Below are 18,664 nucleotides of genomic sequence, written 5' to 3' on the forward strand. Positions count from 1 at the left end.
AGGTTGAATATCCTGTATCTGAAGTGCATGAGACTACTACTATACAAGTATTTTAGGTGTTGAATGAGTTTTGGTTTTTGGAATATCTGTCTGTACACAGAGAAATATCTTGGGATGAGCCCGAAGTCTAAAGGCCACATTTATTAGTTTCATATATACCTTGTAATAGCCTAGAAGAGTTTTATACAATCCCTGGAGGAATTTTATACAGTCCTTTCAGTACAATAACTGGTCACATGAGGTCAGGAGTGTAATGTTGGTACTCAAGAGTTTCAGATTTGAGAGCAGTTTAGATATTATATATTTAGATTTCATATTTTCAGATCAGGAGTGGGCAGCCTATTCAAATGAATCAACTGGATATCTGTATGCAGGTTTCTGTGTGTGACTGTGAGCGCTCATGCCTCAGGAATAAATTTCCTGCCGTGAAATGCTGAGTCATCAGATACTTCAGTGTAATTTTTTTTCCCACCTCCGAGATATCTTGAGAACCCTTTTAAAGATGAATTCATTTCACTTTACAGGATTCTTGTGCTCCGTCTGAAATAAGTTTTTTTCTCTTGGTTTTTGCAGCCACTCCATATCCTGGTGGATTTAAATGTTTCACCTGTGAAAAGGCAGCAGACAATTATGAATGCAACCGATGGGCTCCTGACATCTACTGTCCTCAAGGTAAAGTCTCTGTAGACAGATGTGTCCCCAGAGCTGCTTGAGAGTGAGCAGCCCTGAGGACCGGGTAAATGCTTGCAGTCACAGCTGTCCCTCTCGTCGAAGGCTATTGGCAGATCTTGTAGACATAGGCATAATTCATCCTCAAAGACTCTCAGATATAAAGGGACCCAGAAGATGACTCCCTTTCTCCTGAAGCATCTTTGGAGCTCCACAGGAGGTGACTGAGACTTCTCCACCCTGGGGCCAGCCAAGTGTGGAACAGTGGAGAATGGGCAGCTTGTTTGCCACTCTTTGAAGCCTTCATCCATAGTAACTTCTTTCATGTGAAGGATGAATCGATGCTCATGTAAAGATTTCATTTATTTCCTGTCTTGCCACAGTCTTATATTTTGAGATTGCGAAAGCTGGCATTCCAAATGTCATCGCCGCATAAATAAAAACCTCGAGCCTTTTAGACTTATTACAAGATCTTTTTCAAGGACGAGATGGACTACAACTGAAGCTTGAAATTTTGACCAAAATGTTCATTTGAAAAAGAAGACACATCCTATGTATATCCCTTTTCCTAGCAAGTGAAAACGTTTCTATCTGGCTGTGAGGTCATGGTTAGTTGGCTGTTTTATTTTGGAGGAAAGTCGACTAGTTGAGTGGGAGGGGAGAGGAATATGGGGAATTCCATTGACAGCTGTCTTACAGTGAGTGCTTTTCATCAGATATGTTAAAACGTTGAACACAGTAAATCCAGTATTTTTACACATAATGTAAGACTTCTTGTGCCCAGTCCAAAGCATGCCTCCTTGCTTGTCATGCTAGACTGGCAATTGGAAGAGCTGGGACAGCACTAATAGACAGAGAAGAGCTGTTCAAGTTCTTTAACCTTGGACTCTCTCCTGGGGCTTTCTGGAAGTACATGGAGAACTTGCTGAAAATGTGTGCTCGGCCTGTGCCATTGGTCTCTACCTGCAGCTCGATGACCACCCACTCTGTGACTTACCTCAGCACAGGTGTACACTACCACCCTACCCCTGACTCACCTACATACCAGATCCATCAGGCCTGAAATGCCACTGAGAACTTGCCTTTCCAAGGAGTGCCCATGTGAGCAGATGCAGCCATATCAAGAACCACAGCTCTACACAAATTGAACCAGCTTCGGAGTTTAGGGCCCTGCATCAGTATTTCTAAATGTGCCTGGTGATTCTGATCAAAGTCAAAGATGAGAATTGCTGGAGGCTCCTTTATTTTCTAGGAGAGAAATGTCTCATTTCTAGAATCTGGGTGACTTTCATAGTGATGTCAGGGGCCCTTAAAAGATAACAGGGGGAAAGAAAAAGATGATATTGGTAAAGCCTAGCTTAACCACAAGATAGCTATTAGTCTCTTTGGTTACTCGTAACCTGTCCATTTCCTTCTACAAGCATTGCTTTTGTTCAAAATAAGTCTGTGTTTTCATGTTCTGACATTAGCACTGCAGGATGAATATTTGGATCATTCACTAAAGGGCCTACTGAACCATTGCTTCTCAAACATGGCTGCACACTGCAACCAGCTAGGAAATGCCTAGAAGCTCTGGTGCCCAGGGCCCCCTCCCAGATGTTGCTTTTTTACTGGCATGGGTGGATCTGAGGGCAATGATTTTTAAAACTCCATGAGTGACTTAAGTATGCATCAAATATTGGCAGTTGTCAACAGTAACTCTGGACAAATCCAGAAAGATATGCTTTAGGGCTGGCTCCTGCTAGAACTTCTAATGTGATTGCCAATTGCTAGAACATGACATCTGAATCTCAAGAATTTTGGTGGAGGGACAAACCCAGAAATTCATTTCCACTGCTCTGCAGGCCATAAAGTCCAATAACAAGGCTCTAGAAGGTTCAGTGTCTGGAGAGAGTCTGATGCCCTGCTTCCAAGGGTGGCTGGCCCCTTCTTATTGCAGCCTCCCAGGGAGAACAGTGTTAGGTATTCACAGTGTAAGGCCAAGTGGACAGGAGCAAACTCACCTTGTACAGGCCTATAAGGTGTCCCAACCCCACCTACAAGGATGACTTTACTTTTCTGACTTGACCTCTCCAAGGTTCCACCTCTTAATGCTGATGAATCGGTTACCACATAGGAATTTTGGAGGTCGTGTTCAGCCAGTAGCAGCATGTGACTACTTAGGACTGACTTAGCTCTCAGATACCTCCGCGGAGCTTACAGGGTAGAGGAAGGAATGTGAACTGGTATTCGTAGACTTTGGCAGACAAATCCCTCCCTGTCGCAGAGGACAAAACACAGGTGACCAGAAGCACTCTGCTGGAGTGCCTCTCCAGGATGAGAGAAAGCCCTATCTAGACGCTTTCTTTTAGATCAGAATCTCCCCTTTCAAGGTACAGATAACTGAGCGGGGCTGAGCGGTCTTTACACAAGGTCTTTACAAAAGTTACCTTCCCCCCTTTCCGCTCCTCTTTTATCTTTCTGTGCTGAACTTTATGGGGACAAATGCAGCTGCACTCTGAGTCCATGACATAAAGCAGCCAGGCCAGGCCCCGGGGACAATTATGCAGGGGAAGATAGGAATCTAGTTTCTTCTTTCTAGGAGCAGACAGTTTACCCTGGGAGATAAGATCTGACCGTATCAGGTGTTAGAAACAGCAAGTGAAAGTTAAGTGCCCAATGAGATGGGCCTTAAGTGCTGTGGGAGCTGAGAGGAAGAGGAGCACCTGGGGGCTCAGGGGCATTGGCTCCTCAAGCTGGGAAGGCTGTGTGACTCTCCAGCTACGGAAAGGACGGAGAATATGTGAGAAGACAGCTCTTCTGGAAGTCACTCAGGGCAGTGGTGTGCACACTGGACTTTCCATATGTGCCCAATGGACGGGAGAGAACTGAGAGTAGGAGGCAGTGTGTCTATATCAAAGACGAATTCATAGACAGCAGAAAGTCCAGCACTGCTGTTTTGAGAACGTTTGAGCCTTGGTGAAGGGTGGGAACTAAAGCTTGAGCCCGAGAAGAGGTGAAAGTCAGGACTCTTGTGTTTCTAAGTCTGGGTTATGTGGGTGTCTATGAATAAAACTAAGAGCCATGTTACTGACATGCAGTTTACCCAGCCTTCTTGCATTTGTGTGATCTGCTTACTATGAACATAAAGCAACTATAGGAGGCCAATGGGCTTTGTGAGGGCTGCTGCCCAGCTACTGTGGAAAGGCATGGCGCTCCCTGTGGCATCTCTGCATCATTGTGTGCTTATTTTGTGACATGCTTAACTAGGTTTTCATCATCACAAGGTGTGAACATTACCTGTTGAAGGTGAAAAAGCTGATTCCGTGTGTGAGCGTTTGATCTGGTCTAGGTGGAGTGAGGCTGCACACCCATTGTTTGGGGGACGACTAAATCTCAAGTTTTCAAAAGCTGAACCCTTGGCTGTGAATCCACACTGGTCCAGTGGACCTCAAGGAAGCCTGGCCCTGACTGGACTCTTCCCTAGCGCAGTGGCACGTTAGCTAGCTGCGCACCTCACTGCTTCAGGCTGGCTGCAGCTTCCTCTCAGAAGGAGAGAAAGTAGGAATGTCCTCCTCCATCACGTAATGTTGCCTCTGACACTTACAGATTCCCGGTAACTTCTGTTCCAGAAAGAAGACTCTAAGATGCCCTCCATAACTGGTCCCTGTTGCAGCATGTTGTGCTGCATCTCTAAGCTCATCACATTCCTTTCAAACCTGGTTGCTTCTTCTTGATTTCTATAAACAAAGAGGACACTGAGCTCATATTATACAAGAGACCTGTTTCTGAAGGAACAGATGATGTAAAATAGGAGCTGAGATCTGGGTCAGCTTTGCCCATGATGTCTCTTTGTTCAGAGAGGAACTATGCAAGTGTTTAGTAAGAGTCTGTGGGTTCAATGTCAGTTCAGAAGACTGAACCTGGGAATGTTCTGTCCCTTCCTGGGGGGGATGTTGCTGCCTCCCCTGAGACAAAATCTAGTAGCATAGCAGAAGGAAATACTAAGATAGGAAACATGTCTTCTGCTCCCAGTTTCTCAGCTGGCCACTGTTTCTTGAGAAAGTGAGTCAGTGACGAAATGTCCCTTGGTGGTTCTTTCTGATCTGGTGGGGACATTGGTACAGCAGGAAATAGAATGAGATTCCCAGTTTGGCTGGAGAGAAGCTTGTGGCGCCATCTTTCTAGGAGCTTCTTTATTTTCATCACGTCTTAGCCAGGCCAGTCCCTGGGGCATCCTTTTTCTGATTTACTTAAAATAAGAGTGAGATTTTTTTTCTTTATTTTGGGAAACTTTTCATTTAGGATGTAACCTTCTGAGTCCCATATTAACTTAAGGCTTTGAAACTTCCCAGGGTAGGAAACTCAGGATCTTACTAAGTGTGCGCTCTAGGGATCCTTCCCCTTCTAAAGAGTTCATTTGTGCATCTACAAAGGTATAGTATCCAGCACCTCTGGCTGCTGAGGAATGAGATTGATGTTTAGATGCTCCCTCTTTTCATAGACTGCCATGCTAAATGGAGGTTTTAAATGACCACGTTTGGGAGGTGGGAGTTCAAGACAGGGTTTCTCTGTGTAGTTTTTTGCCTTTCCTGGAACTCACTCTGTAGCCCAGGCTGGCCTCAAACTTGCAGAGATCTGTCTGCCTCTGCCTCTGCCTCCCAAGTTCTGGGATTAAAGGCATGCACAACCACCGCCTGGCTAAATGACCACCTTTTTAAAAAAAAAAATTTTTTTATTATGTATACAGAAGAGGGTGCCAGATCTCATTGTAGATGGTCATGAGCTACCATGTGGTTGCTGGAATTGAACTCAGGACTTCTGGAAGAGCAGTAAGTGCTCTTAACCTCTGAGCCTTCTCTCCAGCCCTAAATGACCACCTTTTAAAGAAACCTTAAATGTTAGGCTATAGATGGAAGAACAATTGTAGGTGAATACCTTGTTATCTTTACGAAGTTAAGGTTCTGCATGTCTACCACCTATGTGAAGCCCTGAAACCCTACAGATCTTTCAGTCATTACATCTCACCCCCATAAAGGCCACTGAGTTCTGTGTAAATGTGGCTCTATGGTATGTATTCTGTGTTTTCAAACAATAGTAAGCGCAAAGTCATAGTGTTATGTGAGCTGCAAAGTAAGTCTTTCTCATAGATGTTTAGAAGATCATCACGTGAATACACAAAAAATTGATCTATTCTGCTATGGTAGGCATTTGGACTGTGCACACTTTTAAAGAGCATAACTATTCTTCTCTGTGTCTTTTGGTACATGCACATATGTATTCCTGACAGGTCTATTCAGGAAGTATGGTTGCCCGGCATGGGCGTGCAAGCATCAGCTTTACCAAATATTGCCTAATGCTTTGTGTTTTTGTTTTTGTTTTTTTAAAGTCCTTAGACTCTCGCCATCTGTGTGTGCAAACATTGGCTACACACAATGTTGCCCAAACTTCCTATTGACAGAAATAGCAGAAGCTAGAAGTCCATAGTACTTTTTTTTTTTTTTGAGCTGAGGATCGAACCCAGGGCCTTGCGCTTGCTAGGTAAGCGCTCTACCACTGAGTTAAATCTCCAACCTTGACATCTACTCTGAGCCTGTCAGCCTCCCCTCTCTCCTTGTGGCCCGGTTGGCTGTGAACTGGGTCTGTTCACCCCACCCACCTGGACATGGACTAAAACTCTGCCCTGCTTCTGTACCCCTGGGCAGCACTTTTTGCTTGGCTTCGCAGCCTCTACACCTGTGGGTTTCTGACTTAGCAGATGCCCCAAGAGGGGACCAGGTCAAGCCCAACTGAATGAGCTTTTCTCTTCCCTGGTTCCTTGTTCTTCAAATCCTCTGGATTCCAGAAGCTTTTCTGTGCTTTCATCAGACTTTTGTAGCCAGAAAGAGCTCAAATTGAATGGAGAACATAACAGGTATCTGACACAATTAACATTAAAAACAGGAGAGCTTTACCATGGTTCACAGCTTTGGAGATTTGAATGCTACTTGGTTAGTTAGTTAGTTAGTTAGTTAGGTTAGTTAGTTGGTTAGTTGGCCCTGTTGATTTCAGGCCTTCAGCTGGGAGCCACGATAGAACAAGATGCCCATCTTACCGTGGTGGTGGTAGGCAGCGACAGCTGGAGATAGAGACATGCCTTGATGACCTAGCTCCCTCACACACTTCATTTGATTCTTAAATCCTCCACTACCTCCTAGTAATGCCAGGGGCTGGTGAGCAAGTCTTTAACACGTGGGCTTTTGAGGGACTCTACAGATCCCATCTATTGCAAATGAATACCAAACTGAGGTAGAGATAGAGAATTACCTGAAGAAGAGTTTAAGTCACTGACAATAAAAAAGAAATGCTTCAATAATTGTAATTACATTGAACATATAAAAGAAATAGAAAATATGAGAGGAGCCAAATGAAAATTTATGAATGTGAAAAAAACATGGCTATACTTGAAATAAAAATGTTCATTGGGTACCCCAAAGGAGTTGAGGCAACAAAGAAAAGAGCCAGTGATTTGAAAGCAGAACCATAGAAAGTACTCAGTCTGAAGAGCAGGAAGAGAATAGATTGGAAGGGAAAAGAGAACTGGGCCTCAGGGATCCACAGAGCTTAATAGATGTGTCAGGAAGGATACAGTGGTTTTCAGCCTGTGGGTCATGACCCCTTTGGGGGGATTGGAAAACCCTTTAACAGGGTTCACCTAAGACCATCAGAAAACACAGATATTTACATGATGATTCATAACAATAGCAAAATTACAGCTATGAAGTAGCAATGAAAATAATTTTATGGTTGAGGGTCACCACAATATGAGGAACTGTATTAAAGGGTCGCAGCATTAGGAAGGTTGAGAAGCACTGGTCCAGACATTTGCAGTCTGTCAGCTTTCAGCCCCCTCCAGCTTCTGTTCTGTCTTCCTGTCTAGAGACATCCACACATCCAGCACTTCACACCTTCTGACATGGAAACAATTCCACATGAAATGGCATTAGATTTGTAAGGGAGGCCTTATTTTTACAAGATTTTTGCCAAGTTTTAATGAGATTGTTTACAGTGATGGCTGGAGTATCAGCCATGAAGATAGATGTATGGGAGTTCATCTGTACATTCATAACAATCAAGCCAATGTCTCCAGGCTCTTTAAGTGAACATAAATATTCATTACTTAAAAGGGAGTTCAAATTGTACGCACTTCTCAATTTTCTGGAATGTAACTCAGATCCGAACCAGGACCTGATGAAGTCTTGTCATAGGAAAGAAATCTGAGCTGTTTCAGCATTTTTGGTTCACAGTTAATGGGAAGAAAGAGGTGTCACATTCCAGGTGGTGCCTTCCTGAGGTTGACACATATGAAGATAATCAGGTGGGAGACATTTTGTTGTTGGTGTTGTTGTTGTTGTTACAGACAAGTGAGGTGTGATGTGGCACTGGCAGTGTCCAGGAGATAGATGGAAGACAGAGACTAAAGATGTAGAAGCAGAAGTTTGAGGAGGTCCCTTAAGTGAAAAGAGGTTCAAGGACAAAGCATGAGAGAGTGTCTACATTCTGGTTAAAACAAGCATTGGAAGGGAGAGGAGCAGAGACAAGAGACGACCTGGAAGACATAGCTCTGAAGTCTAGGTGGGAAATCCCATCAAGGCGATTCAACAGTAGAGTAGGAATGCAGAGATCCTGCACCTCTGAGATCCTGCACCTCTGGCCCTCAGGGTAGCAGTCACTGCCCAGCCAGCCACATAGATGTGGGGTGCTGAGTAAATGCACAATAAGAAGCTAAGCAGGAGTGTGCAGGCAGGGGCCACTAGCCCTTTGGTTTCTAATATAATTTGGAATGCTGCTGTTATAATTCTTTGCTTCCCATTCATTTTCTTGTACCCCAGCAATTATTTCCTAGTATTGCTTTAAAAATGATATATCTTTATGTAAAAGCCAAACTAGCAGAACCACAGAGAATCACAGGGCAATGCGGGAATGTTTTCCTCTGACACAGGCACATGTAATGACTTAATTCTAATAATTCCATGTATAGTTTGTTGAAGCAGTTTCTTTTATTGGAAATTCTGTTGGTCAGTGAAAATGCATTTTAGCCCTGAACTGGTTGTAAATTTCAAAATGTGGCTAAGGAGAGAGAGGAACAGATAGAAACACATATACAGAGAGAATTGTGGAAAATATATGTATTTTTCAGCTATTGATTAAGCTGTCTTTCCCATTTCTGACTTTACTATGAGTCAAAGAGTTTGACTTCTCAACCTCTGGGAAATCTATGCAGTTGCAGAATATGAGATTTTAGCGGCAGAAAGTAACCTGGTAGAAATTCAAATCCATCTTTTATCTGTTAGATAAAAGCCTTTGAAATCCTTTTAGTGTGAAGTTATCAGCAGGCTTGATTCTCATATAACCTCATTACCAACCCCAGGATTCTTCAGAATGCATAGAGAGCCATGCTCTGTGACTAAACTCAGTTTTGATCACTGCTCCAGCTCAGTGATAAGCCACATGTGGTTCACCTGGTTCTGCTCAGGAAATTCCATCTGTGAGCCCCAACACACCCTTGGAGATCCCAGATCACAGTACATATTGAAGGCGCTCATAAAATGTGCACCAGTGAAACCACTTCAACTTTATTTGAGCATCTTAAAACCATATTTAACTGTAGAAGCTTTTTCTGCATTAACATTTCATGACTCACCTAGGGCTTTGCAAGTTAGAAAGTGGAATGGATGCCTTTGAGAAACTGCTGTTTCAGAAAATGAAGGTTTTTACTATAGGAGGTGATAGCCATGTTCTCAACACATCTTTGTTTCATGGATTACACTTGATGGTGTTTTGGGAAAAATTCTTTCCCAACGTTTTCAATGAACTCCATTTTCCCCTCACCACAGAAAGACAAACATTAGTTTATTAGATGTTAGAGTTTTGCACACTTTCCTGAAAAAATATTTTAATCAGTTGCTGGAACCGGAACCACTTGAATTTGAAGGAATAAACCTCCTATTGATAAATTGAGAGAAAAAAATAAGAAAAAGTAGTTGCATCAAGTTCACCAATTGTTATCTTATCTTTCAAACCAGATCATTCATTCCTTGAGGTTCAAACCTCGTTTCCCAAACTGGAGCTTGTAGTGATTTACTTATTCCAGCTGGGTGTGATAGTACATTTTCATTCTAGCTGCACCACCTCTGGCAGCTGCTCAAGTTGCCTGCACAAAGCTGAGCCAGGAGATAAGAACATTCCTGCTTTTATTGCTTTCTACAGCATTTGAAGCTGGGAGTGGGAGAGGTGTCCCCATCATGACCATAAATGTCCATCCTATGATGCCAAAGAGGTAAAGCAGCCCTCTTTGGAAGATGGGGTAAATCCCTTAGGCCTCTGGTCTTCATTTCTTAAAGCCTGCCAAACAGGCAGATGAGAAACCCGCCCCCTCATCATCCAATAGCCAGTCACCTCCACCTTTAATTAGAAGCTAGGGCTTGTGGGGGGGGGGGATTTGCCAGGTGTAATGCTTTTAACTATTCACCCCCAGATGACCTCACTTACCCTAATCCCTAAGAACTCCACAGGACCCTGGACTGGCTGGAGACTGCCTCAGTCTGACTCCAGGAAACAGAATTCCAGGCAAAGTGCACTTTGGAGACAGCACCCCAGATGGGGAATAAACATCCCCAACAGCGTCACCCTGGGAAAGGAGCTGCCATTGGTCAGCTTCGGAGATGATTCTGGGTGCTGGGAGGTGAGCATATCTAGGAAGACATTTAAACCCTCGAGTTTGCATGATTTTCTGGATGTCTCAGTGTGGTCTATATTAGCTCATTCCTGGGACCTAATATCTTACGCTTTCTTCTTTGAATGTTAGCTCTTTGGTAAAAAGCTGCCAAAATCATGACAGAGTCTGATGGGGAAATTTTTATTGCCTAATAAATAATTCCATAGGCCATAATTCCATATTAGCAACTAAATACCCCAAATGTATAAAGCATGTAGAGTTAGAGCCAAGATATGGATGAAAAACAGCTGAGTGACACTTCTTAAGAATTATTCATTCTCTTATAATGTGAAGGCGGGGCTGGAGCACTCTCCTACACTCAGGCTTACAGAGCTGCATGCTGCCTGCAGGCTGTAAATCCTTACATTGGTGCTGTCATTTTTTTTTTTTTTTCAATTCTCCGTGAAACTCTGGAAGAAATCTCAAGTGTTCTTCTCAAGATGAAGAGGGGCTATAGACTGCCATAGTGGTTAGCATCTGACAGAGGGACATGGAAATCAGAGGAAGAGAAATAAGTTCCCCAGATTTGGAGACCTTAGTGTATAGTGAACATTCTAGGTCCTAGGTCTGTCTGTTCTTGTGGCCAAGTTTTTGGTTTTTGTTTATTTGTTTTGTTTTTGTTTTTGGTGAAGAGTCATTTTTGTCCAACAAAATGGATCTATTTCTAATTCTTCTGATGTTATGTGGAAATACTTTACTGCTGGGGTCCAGGCTCAGCTTGGGTACAGGTCCTGAGATGGGGAAAATTCTGGCCACCAGGTGGATTGCATTCAAGCCATCTTTATTTATACTTAAGCAGAGTTTTTCTTACCACAGTTACATGAACAGCTCTATTATTGAGTCCTATTTTTGACTTTTAAGAAATGCATCCTATTTTAAGAAATACATCACAATCATTATGAAAGTCTCCATTGTTCTCCTTTGTGCTTCCCCAAATACACTTTCTTACCCACTGCATAACCTTATTCTAGACACAGAGTTCAGCATTTTTGCAGGCTTCATTAAATATCGAGCCAGACACACCCTGCTCTCGCAGCACTTACATCAGCTGGCAGCTACGTGGATTACAAAGTTAAAAAGTATCAGACATGGACACAATGCTTTAAGGACAACAATATTCAAACCCAAACAATTCGTTCATGTCTACAACATACGCTTTTTTACAGTTCCCTTTTCTACACGAGGGTCCCATGTCTCACTTTCTCTGTAAAAGGCAGGCGTTGATAAGGCACTCCTTTCCCATCTCACTGTACCATACTTCTTCCACCAATATAAACTCTTGTGTATGATAAAGATGAATCTCTCCATCCCATATTGTATGCTACATTTTCCCCCATTGGATCATACTAGATCTTATCATTGATTCTATATCTTGGTGTTCAGGGACCTTACTCTCAACAGTTGGCACTATGTGTATTCTTGGGGCTTTTTCCCTATACTGTGTGTGTGTGTGTGTGTGTGTGTGTGTGTGTGTGTGTGTGTGTGTGTGTGTGTATGTATCTTACTCTCCTTTCCAGAATTGTGAGACATGGTTAATGTTCCAAGTGTTTTCTCATATGTACCTAACTGTCTCTATTGAGCTAGAAAAGTTCCCAGGATTGGGAGCTATAGCTAGGAATTCCAGATAAGAGATTTGAGAAGCATTAGCCCCCTGCTGATTCTTAGAGGAAAATATTGGAGAAAGACCAGGATTTCCAGGGAAATGACAGCTGTTGCATGTGTGACTGACCAAGTAAAACGGAAACCGCCCAAAGAATCACCAACATAATGAGAGAGAAAAGAGCCTGCAAGCCACACAAATTTTCCAAATTCCTGCGCTGTCCTGTGGACTGCTGGTCCTTGCCAAGTGAGAGTGTTTCCACAGGTGCCTTGCCCAGGGGAAACCCTTTGGACAGGTAGACATATGCTGATCAGAGACTAGGCTGCACGGCTCCCAACACTTTACACACACACACAACTATAACCTTCCATCCTCTGAAAACCTGTTGTTACCCCCTCCCACTTTTCTTTTAGATCACTCCTCCATCTGCTTGAAAAATCACTACAGTTATCACTACCTATAAGCAGCCATCTGAACCACACATCCCCTAAAAACAAAAATAAGGGCAATGGTAAAATGTGTGGAGTGGCACCAAGTTATGCTAGTATGTCTTGGTTTGGACAGATTGTGATGGACAGAGACCAGTGTTCTGCAGAAGGCTGTCCCTCTGCCATGGTGAAGTGGATCTTAGCATGGAGGTTGTGTCCATCCTATGTATTGTCATACCTTCCTGGGAATCACCTTGGTAGAGCGTGGCAGACACTCAGAGTCATCAGCTAAAGACGCAGGAGACAGTTTATTTTGATAACTTTCTATAAAGTGGAGGATTGTTTCATTATTGGGGTTCCCCGTTTAGGAAAAGCCTTCATTGGCATCTGAGTCATTTGATGGGTGTTGGGAGAGCTGCTTCCTTTGGGATTTGGTTCCCTCAGCCATCATCTGTTGCCTTTAGAGCATTTCATGTAAAATGAATTTCAGGGGCATGCAGGAAGGCAGTCCGCCGTGTTCTTTTCAGTCAGATGGGGCTTGCATTTCCCATCTCAATTAAGGGTTATTTTCTCCTGACAGACACCAGATACTGCTACACTCAGCACACCATGGAAGTCACAGGAAACAGCATCTCTGTCACCAAACGCTGTGTCCCCCTGGAAGACTGCTTATCCACAGGCTGTCGAGACTCGGAGCATGAAGGCCACAAGGTCTGGGAAAGCATTAATTCTTCCTGCTCCCTTTACTGGATTCCCCAGGGCTCATTAGCAGAGCTCCCTCCCCCCACCACCCATTCCCTATGTAGTCTGCCTCACTGTTTTTACATGGCTGTGAAAATGTGCTTGCTTCCCTGTTTGCTTTAGGAGAATACCAGTTTGTAGCAGGGCTAAGGACAAACAGATAGAGTGTATAAGCACATGTAAAGAGGATGCTGAAGACTATCATAGGCTTTTTCTTCACTCAGAATGAGTCCTGAAAGGAGAGGGTCAGGGACCACTCATACCCATCTTGGTAGAGCATGGCAGGTACTCCAAGTCTTCCACCTGAGGCAGCAAGAGGCAATCTATTTTGATAACTTCCTGTAGAGTGAGGGTGCATGTGTCACTGTTGGGGTCCCAGTTTAGGGACGTGCTCCAGTGGCACCAGAGTCATTGCATAGGTGATAGGAAAGGCACTCTTGTGGATTTGTTCCCCTTAGACTTTGGCTGGTGCCTGTATACAGAGCATCTGTGTACAGTGAGTGTTGGGATGTCTAGGAAGGAGATGGTATTGCTATCCCGAGAGTCCCACTTTTCCTGCAGTGTCTCAGTGCTGACCGTGGGGTCTGCATTTGTCACGATTTGGCCTTTACTTGACATCTGCCCACCTGTCAGACCATCTCTCTGGGCTTCAGGGAAACTCCTTTTCTTACTACCCTGGAACAGCATTGTCGCTAAGGGCTGCTTTCATTCACAAAAAGCAGAGACGATTTTTTTAAGCTGCTTCTCAAATTCACTAAGAATTAAAACTCAGAACACCGTCTGTCTACTTGTTACTAGTTTGAAGAAAGGTCAAATCAAGGTTATTCTCTGACCACTCCAGCAAGCTGGGCTTGGCTCTCCGGCATTATTGTGATTCCCCCCTACCCCCACCCCACTCCCCACCTCCCCCTCACCCCCACCCCGAGGAGCTCTGGGAATCTGAAGATGTGTCCATCCATTGCTTGTGTTACTCAGCTAGTATGAGAAAGACAGACTGGAATTTAAACTCACTCCTAACCGCTAGTCTCTCTTCTCAACATTATGCTATTCTGGGGACTTGTGCTGGTTGTGGCCAAAGGTTTACATCTCTCCTGACTAGTGACTGTAGGACAATAACCACCTTATGAATCGGATTCATCTGGGATTTTGTTAATATTCAGATTCTAGTCTTCCAGGTGCTGGGTATGGTGTGAGATTCTGCATGTCTAACAAACTCCCAGTTGGGTGGCTGGTCAACACAGTGGGTAGCCATGGCCCAAAATAACTTCTGCCAGTGAACCCTTGGGTTCGCTTCTTTCCTATGATTCAAGGGTAAAGTATTATAAAGCAAGAGTAATTGAATAAATGAAAATCTTTCAAATGTCTCCCACTCAAGAGAACGGAGTTAACTATACCCATAGTACTAATGAGGGTAAACATTCAGGTTCCCATGACTGGAGTCATTGCTACTTTATCCTCATTGTGAAAATCTCATAGAGGAAGTTTTACCCTCTTAACAGTTACTTCCTCTTGTCAGGAAGAGCCTGTTTCAGGAAGGAAGGCAATGTTCACAATTCCCAGTTTAGAGGCAGGAGAACTGTTGTCTTAGAGGACGGTGAAGCCTAGCAGCTAGCACAGGTGAGGTGGCAGAAACAGAGCAAAGGTCCCCTGAAATGGAGGCTGGAATTTTCCATTCAGAGCATGCTGCTTCTAGATGGGATATTATTCTTGCCCTTCGTGAATGTCAGGAGGTGGTCCTTTTGTAGAACAGACAGTTCTCACTTGCCAGGAGGTAGACTGTTCCTTCCGATGTCCCGCCTCCTTCTGAAACAGGCTGGCTTCTCTTGACCCTTGATTTTCTCTTTCTTTCAGATCTGCACTTCCTGCTGCGAAGGAAATATCTGCAATCTACCACTCCCTCGAAATGAAACTGATGCCACATTTGCCACAACGTCACCTATAAATCAGACAAATGGGCACCCACACTGTGTGTCAGTGATTGTGTCCTGCTTGTGGGTGTGGCTAGGACTCACCTTATAGCAGCACTCTCCACCAAATGTAGTCGAGCTCTGTGGGTTCCCCTGTGGCCCATAGTCATGCATGAGTCATTGGCCTGGCAGTAGTGACACAGCACCCCCAGGACATTGTCACAGCCAGGCATTCCCATTCCCACGAAGAACAAGCATTGCTTCGATGCCCTCATTTTCAGCCTAACCAAGGCCCCACCTAAGTCAGCCTGTCCCTGATATGGACCACCCTGATTTCTGTACCACAAGCCTGTGATGTTGCTCCAAGAAAGAGTTCTGCATTTATTCATGTCTGCGGAATCCATTCATGAGCTGCCGGAGATCCTGGACCCTCTGAGATGTGAGAAATAAGCCATGGATGCAAACAGTGTTCATTTTTCAGGAGGAAAGTAAAGAACCACTAGCTTAATGCAAATCACAGCTTCACCTATGGTTTTAGAATTTTAAAACTTTAAATCCAAAATAAATGGAATAATTTCTTTGAGATTTTGATGGAATCCCTGGAAGAGTAGCAAGTGCTTTGCTCAATTTAATTTCCCTGGCCTTCTTATCTTAACATAGTGGAAACATGTTCCTTCCGCTCTTGGTAGAAGACAAAAAAAGGCAATCATAAAAGTTGGTTGTATTTGCAGAAGTGATGAGAGAAAGATCGTGATGAAATTAGCATCCACAAGAGCAAGTTTCTCCCTTCTTAGAACTGGAGAGCTTGGTCTTGCTGTGAGAACTAATCAGGCTTCCTTCCTGGTTTCCAGCTGGGCCAGTAGCATCTACAGAGTCATAAAGTGAGATGGGATTCCTTTCTCCAGGTGTTGCATTCCATTCAGATATAGATAAACTAGTTAGAGAAAGGACTTCAGAATAAAAAGGAGCTTTGTGGAGGTTAGTCTGAGTTCATTTTGAAGACCCGGAAATGGCTAAGCAAAATTCTTTCACTGTCCATAGTATTATTGCCAAAGAGCCCTCTCCTTCCAAAACCAAGTGACTTTAGGAAGAAAGTTCCTAATTGAATTATCAGTAGGTCAGTAAGATAAGAATACTTATGTGCTAGGATGAGAAGAAGATGGATTATAAGTAGTATGGTGGCCTAAGGGTTAGTATTTGTTTCTCTCAGATTCTTCTTTTGAAGTAAAAAAGATTTTCATCATCCATCAAGTATTTTTTAACCTAAAAATTGCATTGTTTTTTCTCCTTCATAAATTCTTTAAATGACACTTATTTTTGTGTGCCATAACCTAAAAACTAAAATATATTTCAAAAATTTCTTTTTTTTTCCTGAAAAAAATATGAAATTTAAATGCTTGTTTTCAACAATACTAGAGCTTGTCAGTATTCATGGAGAGGTATCTGTGATCCTTGCACAGATGTTGAAAAGTTAATTTGCTGCAAGCATGAGTTGTGTGCTTGCTTCAAGGGTTTTGCTCACTGTTTGCTCAGAAACATTGTCTCAGAACTATTTACATGGAGACCATCACTGGCCCAGGTATCTGTGCTGGGCTGTGTTGATATGGAACTTGGTGGAGCAATGCCCGGCTGGAGAGCACTGCGTTGTTCAGATACAGCTGTCCTGCATAGGGAACCTGAGCTCATAAAATGAGACCCCCCCCCCCTCAGGGACCAAATATGAACCGACAGCAGAAACTCTGATACAAGTCACTGAAGTTGCATCACACAGCCTTAATTCAGAGTTTGGCAGGCTTATCAATTTCTTGCTTATAATTGGGGGTGGAGAACAGGAAAAAGGGGCGTGTAATCAGCACGTGCCAGGCACTTTGCTAAGCACTTTACATAGTTAGGCCAAATAACCGTACAGCAATTCTGTAAGGAACAGTGCATATTTATGCTTTGCAAATGAAGATCCTGAGGCTCAAAGATGTTTAATAGATGAAGCCTTTTCCTTCAGATTTAGTTTATGTGGGATGTGACAGGTTTGAACAGAAAGGGAAGTAGAATTTCTCTGCTAGGCAAACTTACAGGCCTGACTTCATAGGAATTTTCCCATCTTATCCCATAGAGCGCATCCTGCTTCTCAGGATGACTTTTGCATGTGTCCCCAGTTGATGCTTTTTCTTTGGGGAGTAAAGTTATGGCTTCCTTATTTATCCCTCTTGTGAAAAGAGGAGACAGTTGAACTTGCATCTAAAGATGCTTTAAGATAATGGGAATTTGATGTTGTACATAGCTACAAGTACCATTTTTGTGCATGGTCACACTTCACTGACATTTTCCAAGTGCTGCATGCAATCTGATCAAGAGACAAGGAACTGACCACATTAGAGCCTCCCTGGCTGGTTTACAGGGATAAGGTTCTCAAGGGGAATAATGGCAGCCACTGTACACATGTGCTGCATATATCCCTAATGCCTTTCAAAGTGGTTTTTGTTTAATTCTCTTCAAAGAATGTGATTTGCTCACCACCCCTAGCTTCAAAAGCCAAGGAGGGGCCATTCATGTAGAAGGTCCAGGACAAGTTAGCCATCTGACTATTCTGTCACTTTAAACTTTCCATTAAACCTCACCATTGGTGATGGCTTAACATGCAAAGAGCCATGATGCATATATTAACCTATGTGCCACATATTTATTTTTAAACTCCCTTCTACATCCATGTCAAAATGGGATTAATGCCTAAGTGTAAATATTGTACACTTTGTAAATCAATGAATAAAGATTTTAAGTGTGTTTAAGCTTCTTCCTGATAGTGTGTATGTCAATCAGTGATTAATACACCAAGTTATATTCAAACCAGGGCCTTAGCACCACAATGGACTTCTTTCATGGGCTCACTTTCCAGAGATTTCCCAGTCAAGAAATACATACCTGAGAAATACTCTCTCATGCCAAATGATTCATACAAAGGTGTAAGTGCTCGGAAAATCAAAGGAAAGACTATCAAACTTTTCAATCTGCTCTACAGTTTCCCTTGAACATTTCTTTGTTAAATCAAAAACCACAGATATCTCTCTCTCTCTCTCTCTCTCTCTCTCTCTCTCTCTCTCTCTCTGTGTGTGTGTGTGTGTGTGTGTGTGTGTGTGTAGGTGTATACTCACATGTGACGTGTATGAAGGTGAGAAGGGAACTTTTGGGAGTTGGTTCTCTCCTTCCAATGGAAGTCGGAGGACATATTCCAGTTCTCCCACCCACCACCAGTTCAAATTCGGTTGGCAGGCTTGTGAAGCATGAATGTTTACCCACCGAGCCATCTTGTTATTGTTAGCTCCCCAGATGTGCTTCAACTCCAGCCTTCATTCTCATGTGTTACTCTTGTTAGTAAAATATTAAAACCATAGCTTCTTTGGTTAGCAAACTCGAATCTTACTTTTTGCAAATAGCAGTCCTTGTAATTAACTGTGTGTAAATTTTTTGTAGTGCTATTTCAAACTGAAATTTAAAATTTGGAGTCTGAGAAATGACTTCTCTAGAGTCCTCCTTCTGGTTCTAATGACAATACTGACTTTCGTGTATGATTTTATCTTTGAAACACTTT

The 18,664-nt window shown here is 43.1% G+C and overlaps 1 protein-coding gene across 2 annotated transcripts in view; it reads left to right on the plus strand.

Moving 5' to 3' along the window:
• Positions 1-17,869, plus strand: part of Lypd6 (LY6/PLAUR domain containing 6) — a 132,222-nt gene extending 114,353 nt beyond the window's left edge. For both annotated transcript variants that reach the window (XM_036186050.1, XM_036186052.1), the window contains exons 3-5: positions 574-672; positions 13,014-13,144; positions 15,026-17,869. In XM_036186050.1, the coding sequence (XP_036041943.1) occupies positions 574-672; positions 13,014-13,144; positions 15,026-15,193 (398 nt within the window). In that variant the 3' untranslated portion in view covers positions 15,194-17,869. The remainder of the gene's footprint in view (positions 1-573; positions 673-13,013; positions 13,145-15,025) is intronic.
• The last annotated feature ends 795 nt before the right edge of the window (positions 17,870-18,664 follow it).

The sequence above is a fragment of the Onychomys torridus genome, chromosome 4, assembly GCF_903995425.1.
Source record: "Onychomys torridus chromosome 4, mOncTor1.1, whole genome shotgun sequence".
Taxonomy (NCBI): Eukaryota; Metazoa; Chordata; class Mammalia; order Rodentia; family Cricetidae; genus Onychomys; species Onychomys torridus.